A 21,716-nucleotide genomic window follows, 5' to 3' on the forward strand; every position below is an offset into this window, starting at 1 on the left:
GCAAATGGGGGAAAGAGAATATCATCTCTTGGAGAACAAACATACTTCTGAAAAACATTAATATTATGCCAGGAAAGTGGCATACTTAAATAGAACAGAAACATGACTTCAACAAAACAGCAACAGAAAGCTACAAGGGAGAGAAAAGAAGAGGATAAAAAGACAACAAATGAGAGCCTTTTAAATAAGGATGAAAGAAAAAATGGTGACTTCCAAGCAGAATAAAAATGCATAGTATTAGACACATTACCTATGGTATGTGGCATTCCTGCCAAAATATTTAAACATGAACTTAAGCATGAGGCAACGATGAGACAAATCCTAAATGTAGAACATTACACAAAACAATGATCAGGATTCTTTAAAAAGTCAATGTCAGAGACAAAAAAAAAAAGGCAGAAGAACTGTTATAGATGAAAGGAAACTAGAAACACGACAGTTAAAAGCAACATATGATCCCTAACTGGACTCAGACTCAAAAGCCAACAGCTACAAAGGACATTATTGGAACTAGGAAAATTTAAATATGAATTTTATTAGATAACATTATTGTATGAATGTAAAATCTCTTTATGGTGATAAAAGAATTGTAGTTATATAGAAGAATATACTTGTTCTTAGGAGATATATGCTAAAATACTAAGAGATAAAACATCATGATGACCATAACTTGATATTGAATTGTTCAGCCAAAAAAAGTAAAATAAATCCGTGTAAATAAAACTGAGAAGGGAGAGTGAGGGTGAATGTGGAAAGGGGAAGGGAGGGATTACCTATCCCCTCATATTTTAGGGAAACACATATAAGCAGTTTCCTATTCTCATTACTTATGAGTAATACTTAATTTTCTTAAATTCAATATAGACACCTCCCTTGTTTATCCAAAAAATCAGTAACCACCGATAACTTCTTTTTACACTAAAAATCATACCATTTTTTTAATAGTTTTTTTGTTTTTTGTTTTTTGTTTTTTTTATTTATTTATGGCTGTGTTGGGTCTTCGTTTCTGTGCGAGGGCTTTCTCCAGTTGCGGCAAGTGGGGGCCACTCTTCATCGTGGTGCGCGGGCCTCTCACTATCGTGGCCTCTCTTGTTACGGAGCACAGGCTCCAGACGCGCAGGCTCAGCAATTGTGGCTCACGGGCCTAGTTGCTCCGCGGCATGTGGGATCCTCCCAGACCAGGGCTCGAACCCATGTCCCCTGCATTGGCAGGCAGATTCTCAACCACTGCGCCACCAGGGAAGCCCAATAGTTTTTTAATATAGTCCTCTTTCTCATGAGGCCAGTATGACCTTGATACCGAAATCTAACAAGAACATTACAAAAAAGAAAAATTATAGCCAAAATATCCTATGACTATAGATGCAAACAAAAAAATAAAATATTAGTTAATTGAATCCAGCAATATGTATAAAAAGGATATCGTGACTAAATGGGTTTATCACAGCAATGCGAAGTTAAACATTTGAAAATAAATGTAATTCACTACATTAACAAAGGGAGAAATCATATGATCATCTCAATAGATGGAGAAAAAGCATTTGATAAAATTGAACATCCATTCATGACTACAGCAGCTGGCAACCTGAAACACCAATTGATGAAGACCAAAAAGAGCTCCAACAAAAGTCAGCTCTCTCTAACTAAATAATCTGAAAAGGGGCAGCCTAACAAGTCAGAAAACTTCCAGAAAATAAGCACCAAACAATACAGCCAAACACCACAGAGAAACCTGTGTGGTCTCACCCCACTCAAGTCAGCAAAGGACGAGCAGGGAAGGAACTTAGATTTCTACCCTTGCCAGGCTGTACTGTATCCCATCCACCCACCCCCTGCCAGGTTGGTGTTAGAGGAAGCCAAGTAGGGAGCCCGGGCTTTCATTATGCCCACTGCACAGTAACGAAGACTCTCTCAATGTGGTTTCAGTGCAGGCTGTGGAGAGCCTGCCACTCTCATGTGGCAGTAAATGAGGCCATGGAGGGAACAGCAACAAGGCACCACTGCACCCAGCCAGGGAGATATCCTGGGAACCAGAACTCCCATCCCAACCCTGCAATAAAGGGGAATTGCGCATCCTGGGTGTGAAGGAAGGCTTAACAGGGAACCTAGTCATATACCCCAACCTGGCAATACGAAGGCAGAGTGCCCCCTTCCCCTTCCAGAGCAGTGTCACAGGGAGCCAGCTAAAGGACAGTGGGAAAATACCTTCAAAGCTCTGCAGGAAATTTTTCCAACCTAGAACTCGATGACCATACAAACTATTGATCAAGTGTGAGAAAGGAGATATTTTTCAGAAATGAAAAGACTTGCAAGAACTCAAATGCACCCTTTAGGCAAGTCCACTGACGTGACCGTCTCCTACAAGAACTTAAATCTGTCCTCCAGCAAACAAATTAAAATAACACAGGGGCCAGGAAATAATGAAATGGGAGAGTGGTGAAGGGACATTTCAGAATTACAAGAATATAGCTGACTTTATACAGATCAGAACAGGAAGTTAGGAAGAAATCATCAGGAAAAAGGAAAAAAAAAAAAAAAGCCCTGATAAAACTGCAAGTATGATTGCAAGTTTGGAAAAAATTAAGGATATGGTGAAGCAAATAATGCAAGGGAGAAAAAAGAGATTTAAAAACTAGGGGAGGGAGGAGGGAGAGAATATGATTTTTAAAAATCAAGATTCAGATATGACTCTTTTCCAGTCGCAAGCACTTTCTGCGCTACAAACAGCAGTGCACGTATGGCCAAGTCCAAGAACCACACCACGCATAACTACTTCCAAAATGGCATCAATAAACCCTAATCATAAAGACATCTTTTAAGGAGGAGGAACCTAAGTTCCTAAGGATCTTGAACTTTTTCAAGAAACACAAGAATGGTCTAAAGAAGATGCACACCAATAAAACTAAGACCATCAAGGCCTCTGTCAAGCTCAAGGTCCTGAAAGCTTGGGAGACATGCTACTAATGACACTCCTCTGCTGATCTAAGGCTTCTACCAAGGCCAAAGTCACAGCCAGAGCTCAGGTTCCCAAAGGTGTCCCAGCCCCCACAGAGGCTGCAAAGTAGAGGTTTCAGTTTGCCAACATGAGGATGGAAGTACTCATGTGGTGCCCTGGGCTGCTCTTTACACAAGGCTGTTGTTCGGTGATATTTTGTGCATATAAATGTAAAATATAGATACATATCCAGATACAGAACAAAAGAAATTTAGCATAATTTTAAATTCTGAATGGATTAAAAAAAGTTATATGACCCTGATGTTAAGAACATGCTCCTTCAAATGGGATCATGACAATGCACCAAAAAGGAAGAAAATGTTATTCTAGCACCCTACATGACCTATGTTAAACAATATTTAAATATTCATAATAACACAATTTTCAGAGTTAACCTAAGGATAAATAAAGGAAAACTTGGTTCTGGTCATGGATCAGAATGAAAATGACCACATAAAAGTGAAAGTATAAGCTTAGAGAAAGTAGAAGAGCTACCCTTCCCTTAGAAAGTGGGGCATCAAAGACACTATTGAAAGTTAATGAGGGGCTTCCCTGGTGGTGCAGTAGTCAAGAATCCGCCTGCCAAGGCAGGGGACAAGGGTTTGAGGCCTGGTCCAGGAAGATCCCACATGCTGCGGAGCAACTAAGCCCATGCGCCACAACTACTGAGCCTGTGCTCTAGAGTCCATGAGTCACAACTACTGAGCCCATGTGCCACAACTACTGAGACTGCACTCTAGAGCCCGTGTTCCACAACAAGAGAAGCCACCACAATGAGAAGGTCGCGCACCGCAACGAAGAGTAGCCCCGGCTCTCCACAACGAGAGAAAGCCCACACGCAGCAACGAAGACCCAATGCAGCCAAAAATAAATAAATAAAATAAAATTTTTTTTATAATAATACTTTTAATTTATTTATTTATTTTATTTATTTATGGCTGTGTTGGGTCTTTGTTTCTGTGCGAGGGCTTTCGCTAGTTGTGGCAGGCGGGGGCCACTCTTCATCGCGGTGCGCGGGCCTCTCACTATCGCGGCCTCTCTTGTTGAGGAGCACAGGCTCCAGACGTGCAGGCTCAGTAATTGTGGCTCACGGGCCCAGCTGCTCCGTGGCATGTGGGATCTTCCCAGACCAGGGCTTGAACCTGTGTCCCCTGCATTGGCAGGCAGATTCTCAACCACTGCGCCACCAGGGAAGCCCTAAAATAAAATTTTAAAACAAGAAAGTTAATGAAATAAAGAGGACTAAGTATATTACATTAAAATGTAACCATTATAAAAATTAGAAATAATATAAATATATAAAACAGTGGAGAGGGCAGACAGCAGAAGCAAGAAGAACTACAATCGTGTAGCCTGTGGAACAAAAACCACATTCACAGAAAGATAGACAAGATGAAAAGGCAGAGGGCTATGCAGCAGATGAAGGAACAAGATAAAACACCAGAAAAACAACTAAATGAAGTGGAGATAGGCAACCTTCCAGAAAAAGAATTCAGAATAATGATAGTGAAGATGATCCAGGACCTCAGGAAAAGAATGGAGGCAAAGATGGAGAAGATGCAAGAAATTCTGAACAAAGACCTAGAAGAATTAAAGAACAAACAAACAGAGATGAACAAAACAATAACTGAAATGAAAAACACACTACAAGGAATCAATAGCAGAATAACTGAGGCAGAAGAACGGATAAGTGACCTGGAAAACAGAATGGTGGAATTCACTGCCGTGGAACAGAATATAGAAAAAAAAATGAAAAGAAATGAAGACAGCCTAAGAGACCTCTGGGACAACGTTAAATGCAACAACGTTTGCATTACAGGGGTCCCAGAAGGAGAAGAGAGAGAGAAAGGACCAGAGAAAATATTTTAAGAGATTTTAGTCAAAAACTTACCTAACATGGGAAAGGAAATAGCCACCCAAGTCCAGGAAGCGCAGAGAGTCCCATACAGGATAAACCCAAGGAGAAACACGCTGAGACACATAATAATCAAATTGGCAAAAAATTAAAGACAAAGAAAAATTATTGAAAGCAACAAGGGAAAAACGACAAATAACATACAAGGGAACTCCCATAAGGTTAACAGCTGATTTCTCAGCAGAAACTCTACAAGCCAAAAGGGAGAGGCATGATATACTTAAAGTGATGAAAGGGAAGAACCTACAACCAAGATTACTCTACCCGGCAAGGATCTCATTCAGATTCGATGGAGAAATCAAAAGCTTTACAGACAAGCAAAGGCTAAGAGAATTCAGCACCACCAAACCAGCTCTACAACAAATGCTAAAGGAACTTCTCTAAGTAGGAAACACAAGAGAAGAAAAGGAACTACAAAAACAAACCCAAAACAATTAACAAAATGGTCACAGGAACATACATATCAATAATTACCTTAAACGTGAATGGATTAAATGCTCCAACCAAAAGACACAGGCTTGCTGAATGGATACAAAAACAAGACCCATATATATACGCTGTCTACAAGAGACCCACTTCAGACCAAGGGACACATACAGACTGAAAGTGAGGGGATGGAAAAAGATATTCCATGCAAATGGAAATCAAAAGAAAGCTGGAGGAGCAATACTCATATCAGATAAAACAGACTTTAAAATAAAGAATGTTACAAGAGACAAGGAAGGACACTACATAATGATCAAGGGATCAATCCAAGAAGAAGATATAACAATTATAAATATATATGCACCCAACATAGGAGCACCTCAATACATAAAGCAACTGTTAACAGCTATAAAAGAGGAAATCGACAGTAACACCACAATAGTGGGGGACTTTAACACCTCACTTACACCAATGGACAGATCATCCAAAATGAAAATAAATAAGGAAACAGAAGCTTTAAATGACACAATAGACCAGATAGATTTAATTGATATTTATAGGACATTCCATCCAAAAACAGCAGATTACACTTTCTTCTCAAGTGCGCATAGAACATTCTCCAGGATAGATCACATCTAGGGTCACAAATCAAGCCTCAGTAAATTTAAGAAAACTGAAATCATATCAAGCATCTTTTCTGACCACAATGCTATGAGATTAGAAATGAATTACAGGGAAAAAAACGTAAAAAACACAAACACATGGAGGCTAAACAATACGTTACTAAATAACCAAGAGATCACTGAAGAAATCAAAGAGGAAATCAAAAAATACCTAAAGACAAATGACAATGAAAACACGATGATCCAAAACCTATGGGATGCAGCAAAAGCAGTTCTAAGAGGGAAGTTTATAGCTATACAAGCCTACCTCAAGAAACAAGAAAAATCTCAAGTAAACAATCTAAACCTACACCTAAAGGAACTAGAGAAAGAAGAAAAAACAAAACCCAAAGTTAGCAAAAGTAAAGAAATCATAAAGATCAGAGCAGAAATAAATGAAATAGAAACAAAGAAAACAATAGCAAAGATCAATAAAACTAAAAGCTGGTTCTTTGAGAAGATAAACAACATTGATAAACCATTAGCCAGACTCATCAAGAAAAAGAGGGAAAGGACTCAAATCAATAAAATTCGAAATGAAAAAGGAGAAGTTACAACAGACACCGCAGAAATACAAAGCATCCTAAGAGACTACTACAAGCAACTCTATGCCAATAAAACGGACAACCTGGAAGAAATGAACAAATTCTTAGAAAAGTGTAACCTTCCAAGACTAAACCAGGAAGAAATAAAAAATATGAACACATCAAACACAAGTAATGAAACTGAAACTGGGATTAAAAATCTTCCAACAAACAAAAGTCCAGGACAAGATGGCTTCACAGGTGAATTCTATCAAACATTTAGAGAAGAGCTAACACCCATTCTTCTCAAACTCTTGCAAAAAATTGCAGAGGAAGGAACACTCCCAAACTCATTCTATGAGGCCACCATCAACCTGATACCAAAACCAGACAAAGATACTACAAAAAAAGAAAATTACAGACCAATATCACTGATGAATACAGATGCAAAAATCCTCAACAAAATACTAGCAAACAGAATCCAACAACACATTAAAAGGATCATACACCATGATCAAGTGGGATTTATCCCAGGGATGCAAGGATTCTTCAGTATATGCAAATCAATCAATGTGATACACCATATTAACAAATTGAAGAATAAAAACCATATGACCGTCTCAATAGATGCAGAAAAAGCTTTTGACAAAATGCAACACCCATTTATGATAAAAACTCTCCAGAAAGTGGGCATAGAGGGAACCTACCTCAACATAATAAAGGCCATATATGTCAAACCCACAGCAAATGTCATTCTCAATGATGAAAAACTGAAAGCATTTCCTCTAAGATCAGGAACAAGACAAGGATGTCCACTCTCACCACTATTATTCAACATAGTTTTGGAAGTCCTAGCCATGGCAATCAGAGAAGAAAAAGAAATAAAAGGAATACAAATTGGAAAAGAAGAAGTAAAACTGTCACTGTTTACAGATGACATGATACTATACATAGAGAATCCTAAAGATGCTACCAGAAAACTACTAGAGCTAATCAATGAATTTGGTAAAGTTTCAGGATACAAAATTAATGCACAGAAATCTCTTGCATTCCTATACACTAAGGATGAAAAATCTGAAAGAGAAATTAAGGAAACACTTCCATTTACCACTGCAACAAAAAGAATAAAATATCTAGGAATAAACCTACCTAGGGAGACAAAAGACCTGTATGCAGAAAACTATAAGACACTGATGAAAGAAATTAAAGATGATACCAACAGATGGAGAGATATACCATGTTCTTGGATTGGAAGAATCAATATTGTGAAAATGACTATACTACCCAAAGCAATCTACAGATTCAATGCAATCCCTATCAAATTACCAATGGCATTTTTTACAGAACTAGAACAAAAAATCTTAAAATTTGTATGGAGACACAAAAGACCCCGAATAGCCAAAGCAGTCTTGAGGGAAAAAAACAGAGCTGGAGGAATCAGAATCTCTGACTTCAGACTACAAAGCTACAGTAATCAAGACAATATGGTACTGGCACAGAAACAGAAATATAGATCAATGGAACAGGATAGAAAGCCCAGAGATAAACCAACACACCTATGGTCAACTAATCTATGACAAAGGAGGCAAGGATATACAATGGAGAAAAGACAGTCTCTTCAATAAGTGGTGCTGGGAAAACTGGACAGCTACATGTAAAAGAATGAAATTAGAACACTCCTTAACACCATACACAAAAATAAACTCAAAACGGATTAGAGACCTAAATGTTAAGACCGGACACTATAAAACTGTTAGAGGAAACCATAGGAAGAACACTCTTTGACATAAATCACAGCAAGATCTTTTTTGATCCACCTCTTAGAGTAATGGAAATAAAGACAAAATTAAACAAATGGGACCTAATGAAACTTCAAAGCTTTTGCACAGCAAAGGGAACCATGAACAAGATGAAAAGACAACCCTCAGAATGGGAGAAAATATTTGTAAACGAATCCACAGACAAAGGATTAATCTCCAAAATATATAAACAGCTCATGCAGCTCAATACCAAAAAAAAACAACCCAATCAAAAAATGGGCAAAAGACCTAAACAGACATTTCTCCAAAGAAGACATACAGATGGCCAAGAAGCACATGAAAAGCTGCTCAACATCACTAATTATTAGAGAAATGCAAATCAAAACTACAGTGAGGTATCACCTCACACCAGTTAGAATGGGGATCATCAGAAAATCTACAAACAACAAATGCTGGAGAGGGGGTGGAGAAAAGGGAACCCTCTTGCATTGTTGGTGGGAATGTAAATTGATAGAGCCACTATGGAGAACAGTATGGAGGTTCCTTAAAAAAACTAAAATCAGAATTACCATATGACCCAGCAATTCCACTACTGGGCATATACCCAGAGAAAACCATAATTCAAAAAGACACATGCACCCCAATGTTCATTGCAGCACTATTTACAATAGCCAGGTCATGGAAGCAACATAAATGCCCATTGACAGACGAATGGATAAAGAAGATGTGGTACATATATACGACGGAATATTACTCTGCCATAAAAAGGAACGAAATTGGGTCATTTGTAGAGAAGTGGATGGATCTAGAGACCGTCATATACTGAAGTAAGTCAGCAAGAGAAAAACAAATATCGTATATTAGCGCATATATGTGGAACCTAGAAAAATGGTACAGATGAACCAGTTTGCAGGGCAGAAATAGAGACACAGATGCAGAGAACAAGTGTATGTACACCAAGGGGGGAAAGTGGCGGGGTGGTGGTGGTGGTGTGATGAATTGGGAGATTGGGATTGACATGTATACACTAATATGTATAAAATGGATAACTAATAAGACCCTGCTGTATAAAAAAATAAATAAAATAAAATTCAAAAATTCAAAAAAAAACAGTGGAAGAGGAAAGAGAGAAGTATTATAAAGGTACTCATCATCTTTCGTTTCAGGGTATCAACAAATACTGTCTAAAGTTAATTAAATTAAGAGAGAGAGATGTATCTAAGGGTTATGTGTTAACCACCAGAAGAACTGAAAATAAAATCAGTTAGTAGAGGCTGTTCCTGAAGGAGTGTGGGGTAGGGTAGAGAATTACTGCTCTTCATCATGAGCTCTTAAAACTATTTGATTTGTTAACACGTGCATTTATAGCTTTGACTAAATAATTTTTAACATTTGACAAACACATTCTGTTGGTGAAGCTGTAAGGCAACAAGGCACTATCATACATGGGAATATGAACTGGCTCAACCTGTGTGGAGGAGAATTTGACACTTTTCACTAAAGTAAAATTTTACTTTACTATTTTACAATTTTACTAAAGTGAAATTACATATAAATTTACTCTATGACCCAGCAATCCCACTTCTAAAAATCTATCCCCATGGTATAATGGTATTAATACAAAAAAGGCACATACACAAGACTATTCATTGTAGCATCATATAACACTGGAAGCAACCTAAATGACCATCAGCATGAGACTGGTTGAATAACCCATGGACCATCCATCCAATGGAGTACTATGCTACTGCTACAGAGAATAAGCATGACCTCTATGTACTATTACAAGTGATCTCTTTAGAGGGTATAAAATGAGAAGAGTAAAGGAGAGAAAAGTGCACACAGAATGCTATCATTTGTCTGAAGGGTTGGTGAGGGGAAGTGTGAATATACTTAACGTGTTTACCTTTTTTTTAATGAAATTAAAAATGAAAAAAATTTTTTTAAACTAGCTACCTACAGAGGAGGGAAGGAACAGGGTGGTGCGGGAAGGATAGAAGTTAGACTTTTCTGAATATACCTTTTTTGTAGATTTGGCTTTGAAGCTATAGAAGTTTTTTATATAATTATAAAACAAAATTATTTTTAAAAAGCAATCCCAAAAGACTGAAAGAGAAAAAAAAAAAAAAACACTATGAATTGAGTTGGAGACACAACCACAGAGAAACTATTTCTAGTGGTTTTAAAACAGTAACTACTATATATTCCTAATGTGATATACTCTAAGGACAAAAAGAATCGCCAAATTGAAAAAAAAAAACCAAAAACCTGTTTTCAGTACATACTGTTGGTGGTTGCTGTTGAGTTTTTGGTATTGCTGTTGAGTTTTTGGATATTGTGGGATAAAGCAAAAAGAGTACTTCTGTTGGTGTCATTGGAAATCAGGACTTTCGACATGAGTGATAAGAGATTCAGATATAAGAATAATGAGGTTAAATTAAAATGCTATGGTCTTGAATTGTAAATACCAATGTGAACATGTGATGTAGTTACCTTAAACACACACACACACACACACACACACACACACACACTCTTCCTAGTTCTGACCCCTGGAGAAGCCTAGAAATAATGCTACTAGGTTATTTCTAGTAGCAAATAATAATATTTGCTACTAGAAATAACCTAGTAGCAAAAAAAAAAAAAAAAGTTCTAAAACCCAGACTCTAATCTCTAACACCATTTCCCACCAAAAGGAAGCAAGACTCCTTAGAGGAACAGCAGAAAACAGGTCTGGAGCAGGAAACATGCAAGATGAGTCTGCAACATGTCATCATACCAAAAGGCAAGGGAGCTACTAAAAACTACTGAGATTCTGTCAAAAGGACTCTAGAAATTAACTTAAAGAAGCTTCCACTAGACAAAGATAAGGCAAATTAACATCAGTGAGGATAACTACAGTAGAGTGAAATATAGCACACAGGTTTAAATCTATGCGTTTCAAGTGATAGAAAGAAAAGAATCAGTCACCTTGGGAAAATGCTAGGAAACTAACTCAGTCTGAAAAACGAATAAACTGAATCAAATATTTATTCTGCCTTTCCTATATGAACTGCACCTTAGGGTAACCAAATAGTTGATATGCAGAAGTTTTTCTTTATAGAAGTATTCTAGCTAATATCAAGAAGAAATGATGGAAATAAAATATCACCATTTTATAGCCCCTAATAAATTAATGGATCAAAAAGAGATAACCAGACATACTTTACTTCAAAATAATCTAGGACTAGGAGGCAGAGGAGCGTTATGGTCAGTTATCTATAAATGGAACTAAGAAAGCCATAAATTAGTTAGTAAGTGCTGAAACTGAGTGATGGGCATTTGGGGGCTCATTATACTATTCTCTCTACTATTATAATGTCTAAATTTTTCCAAAATAAAAAAATTTAAATAATTTTAGCACTCAGAAAAAAAAGAATGAAGTTATATTAAAAAGACAAGAAGTGAATACTGATACCAGCTAAACAGATAAATATAAATGGGGTAAATCTTTTCTAAAACTGAATAAAATGTTTAGTTATTGGTGAGAGAGGAGGCATAAAATATTCTTAAACGCTATTATCATTTTAATTATTTACATGCTCATCTTATCTCTCTTAGTAGACTTTAAGCTTCTTTTCTCCCAACCAGTAAGAGAAATAATGCTTTGCACATACCAGGATCACAAACCTTCAAATAAATTCAGTAAAATATATAACACATTATCCTAACATACTCATAAAGAAAAAGCAAATACTTTGTCTTTAAAAAAAAAAAAAAAAACTATAAAAAGGAACACTTGCTTTCTTTTGACTTTTTTTTTTAACTCTAGGTTCTTCAAACAAGAGTGTCCCATCCACTCCAAACAATATTAATGACAGCTGCCATTTACTAAACGGTCATTTTTCTGCTGAGGGCTAAACATAAGGTTGCTTTTAATCCTCACAACAACACTAGAGGTGAATTTATTAGCTTCCTTTTATAAATTAAAAAACTGAGGCTCAGAAACTTAGAACTCAGATGGGGATCGTGCATGTCTGTGGGGACTCAAACCCTAGTGTCTCCGAGGCCCACATCCCCCTCGCTCCTCTCACGCCCTGGAGTACAAGAACTGTTTGCCTGAAGTCAAACAGCATCTTTCTCTAGATTGGTTTCCTTCCTCCTATTTATTCATACAGTCTAGGCGAGATCAATGCAACATCCCTGAAACCTTTCCTGTGGCTAAAGTGAGTTCAGAAGTTTATTTTTTCTCTTCCTAAATCTAACATGGACAAATTTCCCCTCAGCGACTCGGCCCAGCCCACTTGAAATCTTACTCATCTAACCAAGCACACACATTCACTACGGCGCCCTTAAAGATTTCTTCCTTTCTCACCACAGACTAAAATGCCTTCTCCCAATTATAACTTTTCACTTTTCCTCAGAAAAGCAAACACATTATATAACCAGTCCTCACCTTCCAAACACTCATTTATAATATAACTTTGCTAACCTTGGCAAGTCATCTTTGATTCTTCTCTCACCTCTTACATGTAATTTGTCACCAGGTCTTGTCAATTCTCCCTAAAATCTCTCTCAAAGTCGTCCTTTTTCTTTTGAAAACCAAAACCTCACTTTGGACCTTGATCTTCTGCAGTACAAACTATAACACTTCCATAAACCAGTGGTCTCCAATTTTTTTCCATGCATTCCTCCCTATCAGTAAAAAAATTTGAGCATACATCTGATATATGTATTTTTATTTATAAATTATAAGAATGTCTTACTACAGTCATCTATAGTATATTATTAGAAAACACAAAAACAAATTTTGAAGATTGATATAGAAACAAATATAGGTTCTAACATATTTTTTTCACACCCCCAGCATGTGGATCATGCTGCACAACCCGGAGATATCACTATTCTAAACTACTGCTGCCAGAGTAATCTTCCTAAAAACCCAAGTCCGATCATACTATATTCCCAACTCAATCCTTCAATGGCATGAGGTTCCAGTAGCACAAACCTGCTTTTTCAACTTCATCACCTATAATCTTTTTCCACATATTCTGTATTTCAGCTATACCTGTAATCTCCCTATCTCTTTTACACACAGTTCCTTTCATCTGGAATGTCCTTATGCCTGACATACATAACAGTATCTCTAAGAGAAAAATACATTCTTTTTTTGTTTTGTTTTGGTTTTGGCTGCACCGTGCCACATGTGGGGTCTTAGTTCCCCAACCAGGGAACGAAACTGTGCCCCCTGCATTAGAAGCGTGGAGTCTTAACCACTGGACCGCCAAGGAAACCCCCAAAATACATTCTAACTGCCATAACCAAATTACAAATAAACTTTTGGGATGTAACCTACCTTTTCTACAAGAACTCATATATTTTGAACATATATTTTGTTACTTCCTTTATTTGGTTCCTTTTCAAGTCCATACTTAGAAATACTTAGAATGGGTATGGATTTCAATTAAAGTAGAGGAGACCAACTTTGCTTTGTTTCCTTTGGTTTACTTCCTTGTTTATCTTTCCATTTTAGAACAAAATCCTTTTAAGCAAAAAGGATGTTTCAAATCCAGAGATTGGTTCCCCCTAGGGCCAGGTAAAAGGCTGAACCTTTGCAACCCACAAGAATTCCTGCCAGGAACTTACACACAGATTTAACAGCCTGAATAAAAACATGTTTTCCTACAGCAATACTCCAGGTTTTTATCTTCCCTGCTTCAACCTTCCTATCTCCTGTGCAAACCCCTCCAAGTTGACTGCAATGACTCAGATTAGAATGATGGAGATGCAGCAAAACATTTTCCAGAAAAGTCATGAAAATTCAAGGGACTCTGGGTACTAATAATGGGGAGCTCAGTCTCCAGCAAGACTTCTGTTCCACCACCCCAAGTCTTTGTACTCTCTTCTGTGGAGACTGGGAGGGGAGCGCCGAGGTGGAAAGAGGAAAAAGAGGCAGGGGAGGGCCCTGGAGAGGAAGTCACATTTCAACTCCCTAGTCTTACTTATCCCACAGAAGGAAGATATGTCAGTTGGGCTACACAACAGGCCTCAAGAAGAAGCCAGCCTGTGGTGCATTTTGGTAATGGAATCCTTTAATGGGCTATCCAAAAAAAGCCTGGAGCAGAGCAATCTTAAAAAGCCAAGGCTGCTTCTCTGTATCAGAAAACAATGATGGGCTTATCCCCATTTCCAAGTCATAAAACTTCTGCTGTTCTTCCTCCAGAAATCCCTCCTCCCTTCTCCAAATCTCACTTTTCTTTCAGTTCCAGTTTCACCCTCTTCTGAGAACCTATCTCTGTCTACTCTGATCTTTCGTTTTCTATACAACTCATGTGGGCCAAATCATAACCACAATGAGATATCACTTTACAAAAGTGGTGCAATTGCTTTGGAAAACAGTTTAACAGTTCCTTAAAAAGGGTAACCATATGATCTAGCAATTCCACTCCTAGGTATATACCCAAGAGAAATGAAAACATATGTCCCCACAAAATGTTCACATCAACATTATTCCTAACAGTGAAAAAGTGGAAGCAACCCAAATACCTAACAACTGATGAATGGATGAATAAAATGTGGTTTAACCATACAATATTATTCAATGATAAAAAGTAATGAAATGCTCATATATGCTATATCATGAATAAACTTGGGAACCATTATGTTTAGGGAAAGACAAAGGATTATATTTTATATGATTCCATTTATATGAAATGCCCAGAATTGACAAATCTATAGCAACAATAAGTAGGTTAGTGCTTGCCTACGGCTGAGAGGGTTTGAGGGGAATGGGGAGTGACCACTAATGGGTATGGGGTTTCTTTCTGGAGTGATGAAAATGTTCTGGATTTGGATAGTGGTATTTGGAGTATACTGAAAACCATTTAATTATATACTGTAAAAGAGTAAGTTTTATAGTACGGTTTATTTAATAAAGTTGTTTGCAGATTACCACAGTCTGCAAGGCCCTGCTCAGGGCCCCAGTCTCTCTCTGACCTCATCCCAGCCTCCCTGCCATCAGTCACTACCCAAACCCACTATCAGTTCCTGAAATCTGTCTAGGGTTTCCTTGCCTCGAGGCCTCAGTATATGCTTCACTCTGCCTGGAATGAAAAGTCTTGTGAGTTTCTTTACATGACTAATGACTTCTCATCCTTTAAGTCTCAGCTCAAATGTCATCTCCACAGTAAGCCCTCCCTCACTACTCTTATCTAAAATAGGACAGCCGCTCCCATCATCCTCTCTTAGCATCTTGTGTTTATAGCACATCCACATAGCTTTATGTGAACCGATTTTTTTTTCACGTGAACTGATTTTTTTTAATCTGTCAGGTCCACCAGATTGTAAACTCCATGAAAGTAGGATTAAATATTATTCCCATTAACTCCCAATGTCTAACAATTCCTGGCATTTTAGTGCCAGTGTCTATTAGGTGGTAATTAACATTTTTATTTCCCTGTGTCCTGTCTTCACACATACTGCTCCCTCTTTTGAGACTACTACCACTACTGCCACCACCACCGTCACCACCATGATCAGCACAGCCATCACCATGGCTTCTACTCCCTCTGCCACCATTCTTACCCCCTTCACACCCTTACTCATCTCTCCTGTCTCAACTGAAACATCATCTTGATGAAGCATTCTTTCTTTGGAAGCCCTCCTTAGGAGACAGTCTCTCCTTCACTTATTCACCTATTCATCACCGGCTCCATCTCCACTATAGCAATGATCTTATTGTCCGACACTCAGGTTTCCTGGTGGGGAGGGGACCTGGAGGGAGTGGTTTTGTTTTACACTCCTGTCTCACTACTATTTTGGAGAGCCTTAAAGCAAAATCTTTTCATTTTTGTGTCCCTAGTACTTAGCATATGACCGGGCACATAACATAGTACTGAAGACAAGTCTACAGGCTAATGCAGAATAAACACCACCACAAAGCCAAATCAGCTGCCCTGTCCTGTCTGTATGCCTTCATATCTTTGAGTATGCTTTTCTCCAAGTCCACAAATGTCAGGTTTCTTCAAACTCACTTAGAATACTTCCTTCAATTACTTACAATCCACTTCCTGCCCTTGGTGCCTGGAAACAATTTCTAGGATGTCACCACAAGCAATATTAAACTGCCACAGTTTCCTGCTGTGTGTCTACATTATCAGTTAAATTGCTTCATATTAACCACATTCCAGTCCACTGGGATCACTCAAACACTAAATAAGATTTAAACATACCTGTTGAAGACTGGCAGTTACCATTGCTCCTTTTCTCTCTCTAGATAAATAAATGTCTGCTCAGGTTTAAGGTTTAGGAGCTTTCCAGAGTGCTACCTGCATACTGGTGACCTTTTCTTTCCTTTGTCAAGTAGATGTTTGGTCTGAGGCAAGACAAGTTTCCTTTATTAAAATGAACATGAACACTCTTCAGAAAAAATAAGGAACTGCTACCTAGACCAGGACAATTTGGCTTAAAAACTTAACACTTAAACACTCTTCCTCCTCAAGAGTTCAAATAGCAAACTGTTATTTTTTAGCTCTATGTACATTCAACCCAAAGCCTTTAGTTCGGAACTTAATTCAGATCCTAACTATTTCTTAAAAGCATTCCATAAACTCTTCCTAAACAACATTATGTGTCAGGTACTGGGTTTGACACAGGGAACTCAAAGACAAGTAAGACAGTCCCTGCTCTCAAGAAGTTTATGTCGGGCTTAGTATAGGAGGCACACAAGGAACTGGATTTAGTGCTATGACAGTGATCAACACAGGGAGCCAGAGAAACAGACAAAGGACACCTGGCCTAGGTGGGGGGAGAGGGTGCACATATGAAGGACACCTGGCCTATGCTGGGGGGGGGGGGTCCACAGATGAAGGACACCTGGCCTAGGTTGGGGACGAGGGGGCACGGAAGAAGGACACCTGACCTAAGTTGGGGATGAGGGGGCACGGATGAAGGACACCTGGCCTAGGTTGGCGATAAGGGGGCACGGATGAAGGACACCTGGCCTAGGTTGGGGACGAGAGGGCACGGATGAAGGACACCTGGCCTAGGTTGGAGATAAGGGGGCACGGATGAAGGACACCTGGCCTAGGTTGCGGACGAGGGGGCATGGATGAAGGACACCTGGCCTAGGCTGGGGACGAGGGGGCACGGATGAAGGACACCTGGCCTAGGTTGGGGAAGAGGGGGCACGGATGAAGGACACCTGGCCTAGGTTGGGGAAGAGGGGGCACGGATGAAGGACACTGGCCTAGGTTGGGGATAAGGGGGCATGGATGAAGGACACCTGGCCTAGGCTGAGGAGGGGTGGGGGCAGGGCACTGGCATCAGGGTAGGATTCCTCGGGATGGCATCTGATCTAAGGCCTATAAACACCCATTCTCTCATCTGAAAAATGTAGCTAACAGTAGCTACATCATTGGACAGTTGTGAGGATTTGATAAAATGGTTCACATAAAGCACTACCACCATGCCTGACACAGAGATTGTGTTCAACCAGCCTTAGCTCAAAAGGAAAGACTGAACAAGCACTGAACCTCAACACCTGTGCCTAGCAACTCACCTGCTTTACTACTGATCATATAACAGACACCAGCTTCACAATTACACAGAGTATTGTTTTTAATCAATTTTTATGTTTTAATGAGAGAATGTTGAGTCCTGCTCTGCATGTTCAGTCTAATTCCTGGATTATCAAAACCTTTTTCTCCATTACCTGAAACTCACAGTTCTCTGACATTTCTGGTATAAAATATAGCAGTTTTCTTAGTCTTTTGATGGAGAAGGTATAAAAGAAACTAACAATTACCGACTTTTTAATATGGGCCCAGCAGTGATGTTGATACTGTGTTTATTGTGCATAATGACCCTGCAACATATAGTCTTCCCCATTTTACCCTCAGAGCAACTGAGGCAGAAAGAGGTATTTTGTACAAAGTTTCGTAGTCAGCAGACAAAAGAACCGGAATAGGAATCCAAATCTGATTCCACATTGTTAGCCTGACTGGACCACACAATATCAGAGATGAGGAGAGAAAGCACAGGCGGCCAGAGCGCTCTCCTGCTCAGAGGGGCACCCCATGCTCTCCTCCCCCACCCCCAAGACTGTCCTACACAACAGAGCCCGCACACTTAGACTTCACCTCAGCCGGGTGGACACCTTGAGCTCAGTCTGTTCTTTCCTGTCAGGATGGAACAGACGGTCAGTAGTAATCAAAGCCCTGTTTCCCCCCAAAATTAAGGCAGCGCCTAAGAAGATGGCTTCCTCACCACCTGCCCATCCTCATTCCTACCTGCAGGCAGAAGCTACACAGTCAACAGTCACCATAAATCACAATTACTTCTCAGAATTTCTCTCTTCATACTCTCTTTCAGCCTCACCACAAGCTAACATAATTCCCATGTCTAAGTTTTTATCACCAAGCAGTCTAGTTTCAAGATCAAGAAGGCTATTCTTTACACGAATTTGGTTAATAGAATTTCATGCATTAGTATAAGTTCTCTTGCCCAAGCACTCAGAGATAGGCTCCACAAAACAGTCTTAAGAAATGTATTTGTCAACCTGCAACGTTCAAGAGCAAGACAGAGACCTGATGCCTAGTCATCCGAACTTCCACTTGTTGGATCTTCAGGCTGATTCTGACACTGACTTGCCTCATATCTGGCAAGTTTCTGAACTTCTCTGTAACAAGAAAGGTAAGCATCCTCACAAGTATACTCTGCGACTCTATGGTGGCTTTTGTGAAGTGTTTCTAAGTGCTATTGAAATCCCAAGTTTACAACTCTTACTTGGAAGCAGGAGCTAAACTTGGAGTGCCTCTTTAATCCCAATGCTTCACACACTACGTCTTTTTACCTCCCAAGCTTCCTAAGCTCTTATTTGGATCATGCTTCGTTTCCCCCTCATTTCCACAAAAATCAAGAATTAACAGTGTACTCATCGAACTCTTCCATTTTCATTATCATAAGCAAACTTTTCTAGTCTCCGGGCTGCTGCAGCCTGTTAAGACACATTTTGTGAATGGAGGCCTAAGCCGGTCAGGGGACTACAAGGCTGGGCAAAGGACACACTGCATGGACATTGACGGAACAAGAGATGCAATGCTTGAATAATTATTAGATTTCACCCATAAGGCCCTTCCCCTTTCAAACTTCCCTAGCATAACTCACAAAATGCTGAAGTAAACACATGTCTCAGACTTTCTTGTAAGCGGGTTTAAAGTATCCCATGAAAGCTTTTTTAAGGAAAAGCCTGCGCTGCTAACTGGGTTTTTCAGTGCCGTTAAACACTTCTATTACTCATAGAGAAAAAGTGAACATTTGTTAGTGATTAGAGATAAGGCATCTCATGTTCTGGAACTGAGGAAGGGAGAGGCCAAAAGAGGACCTGGCTGGGAGGGGAGATAGAGTCCAAACCAACACACCCAAATGGGACTGCATAAAAGTTGCACTTTCCAAAGTCAACTTCTAGGTCTAGAAAGAGGGCAACAATGTTTCAATGGGTTCCCAAGTCAGATGTATCAACGTTTTCCCGGGAAAACTAACCCCTCACCAGGGACTCCAGATGAATGAATGAGTGAGGGAATTTGCCAGACTGAATTACAAAACCTTTCCAACGATTATCAAGATCAGGTGCTCGGTTACAGCACAGAGGTATCTTCCCTCACAGCCTTTGGCCCTCGCTGTGGGGAGACTTGCATAGACAGGAGGGGGAAACAGGAGAAGAGAGAAAAGGGCCTTCCTCCCCAGGCCATCCAGACCTTCAGTCCCTGAGTGGCCCCTCCCTCTGAAAATCTCACGCGACTTTTATGGGGACCCACAGGCCTTAAGCAGCCAGACTGCCACCTCAGGACCTGCCCGACTCTCAGGGGCGCCCCAAACACCCATTTGGGGAGTTGCTTCTAGAGATTTCTCGCCCTCCCCCCAACAGTTGTGTGACCGTTTTCAGAGGCTCTCTGTAACCCCGGGGAGGGGGCCACCTTGTAATCTCAGCTGTTCCCGCCCTCAGGTGAGGAGGGGACAACTGACCACCAGCGCCCTTCCACCCCGCGCGCACCCCGCCCCCGAGCCTCCCTGGATCGTCATGGCAACCGTCCCCCTCCCCGCGTGACGCCGGCACGCGGGGAGCCCCTTGGGCCCCGGCAACAAGTCCCCCGCGCGGCCCGAGGCCTGCAGCCCTTGCCCTGCAGCCCTTGCCCGGCCTCGCCGCCCCTCGCCCGGCCCGGCTCCGCCCGGCCCGGCCGCACTCACTTGATCCTGGAGCCCATGGTCCCCGAGCCTCCTCATGGGCCCGCGGGCCCCGCTCGGCGCTGCGCTGCCCGCCCGCCTGCGGCCGACCGGCCTCCCTCCGGCGTTCTCCCCGCCCCTTCCTCCCTTCCCTCAGGCTGGGGCCCGCCCGCTTGAGGCTCGCTCCCCCGCCGCCGCCGCCGCCGCCGCCGCCGCCTCCCGGGGTTAATGCACTCGCTTCAGCCCGGCGAACGCCATGGTCGCCGGCGCGCGTGCCCGGCGCGCGCCGCCCCCTCCGCCTCTCACACCGCCGCCCCCTCCCGCCCGCACCGCCGCCGCCCGTGGGGGCTGCCGGGAAGTGTAGTCCGCTCGCGGGAGGCAGTGCCGCCTGAGGGCGGTTGCGGCGGCGGGAACCGCGCATCCGCCGGGGTGGACTCCCGGAGCTCGGTGCGTGTTGCTTTCCGGGTGCAGGCACCTAAAGAGCTCCCCTCCCACTGTTCTCCTATAGAAACCAACACCTACAACCCCTCTGAAAAGATCTTCATCCCATAGAGACCCCCAAGCTCACCTGAAGAAACCTTTACCCATTCCTCTCCTGTGGGGTCCTCCCACCCGGTGGCTCTGGCGTAGAGATAATCTGTCTCCCATTCAGGCCTCCAGGAAGACACAACTTTTTCCTTTGAAAATCCCATACCTTTCAGTAAGTTCCTTAAGGGAGCCATAGCCCCTCTTCTCTGTCACACCAGACACTTCCCCAGCATGGTTCTTGATGGAGACCCCCTTAGACCTTAAACCTCTTAGACCTTTAAGGAGACCTCACATCCCCACAGGAAAGCCACCTGAGGGCTTCATAGGACCCATTTAGTGGCTCTGCTCTGCCCTACCCTTGAGGATCTCTGCCTCCCTTTGTTAGCCATTTGGGGGGCTCCAGTAGAGAAATCTCATGTCACCATAACAGTCCCTGATAGAGACTAAGTCAAGGCAAATGAAGGTACTTGAGAGCCAAGATCGCCAACCTGCTCCCCCTTGGGGCTCATTTTAATGAATGCCCCAATATCATCCCCTCTAGGCCTGGAGGAATCACAAAGGCAGCAGTAATGATCACTACCATTAGCTACTGTTCAGTGCATGGGTGAGTGAGTGCCCTCTCTGAAGCAGGCACTCTATTTCCCCTACATGGTTAGCACCAATGCTCACAATCATCTTGTGAGTTTACCCCCTCTTTTCACAAAG

General features: G+C 41.1%; 1 protein-coding gene across 11 annotated transcripts in view; it reads right to left on the bottom strand.

Moving 5' to 3' along the window:
* Nucleotides 1-20,696, bottom strand: part of DENND1A (DENN domain containing 1A) — a 531,128-nt gene extending 510,432 nt beyond the window's left edge. For 3 of the 11 annotated variants that reach the window (XM_082403255.1, XM_082403246.1, XM_082403248.1), the window contains exon 1: nucleotides 20,508-20,690. Coding sequence is in view for 6 of the 11 variants with exons in the window: in XM_082403246.1 (XP_082259372.1) it covers nucleotides 20,508-20,524 (17 nt within the window). In the remaining 5 variants the exon portion in view is untranslated. Of the gene's footprint in view, nucleotides 1-20,507 lie in introns of all 11 variants that reach the window. The other 8 variants (XM_082403247.1, XM_082403256.1, XM_082403252.1 and 5 more) reach the window with 7 other exon arrangements.
* Between the last annotated feature and the right edge of the window lie 1,020 nt (nucleotides 20,697-21,716).

This window comes from Balaenoptera borealis (genome assembly GCF_965194805.1).
Source record: "Balaenoptera borealis genome assembly, chromosome: 8".
Classification (NCBI taxonomy): Eukaryota; Metazoa; Chordata; class Mammalia; order Artiodactyla; family Balaenopteridae; genus Balaenoptera; species Balaenoptera borealis.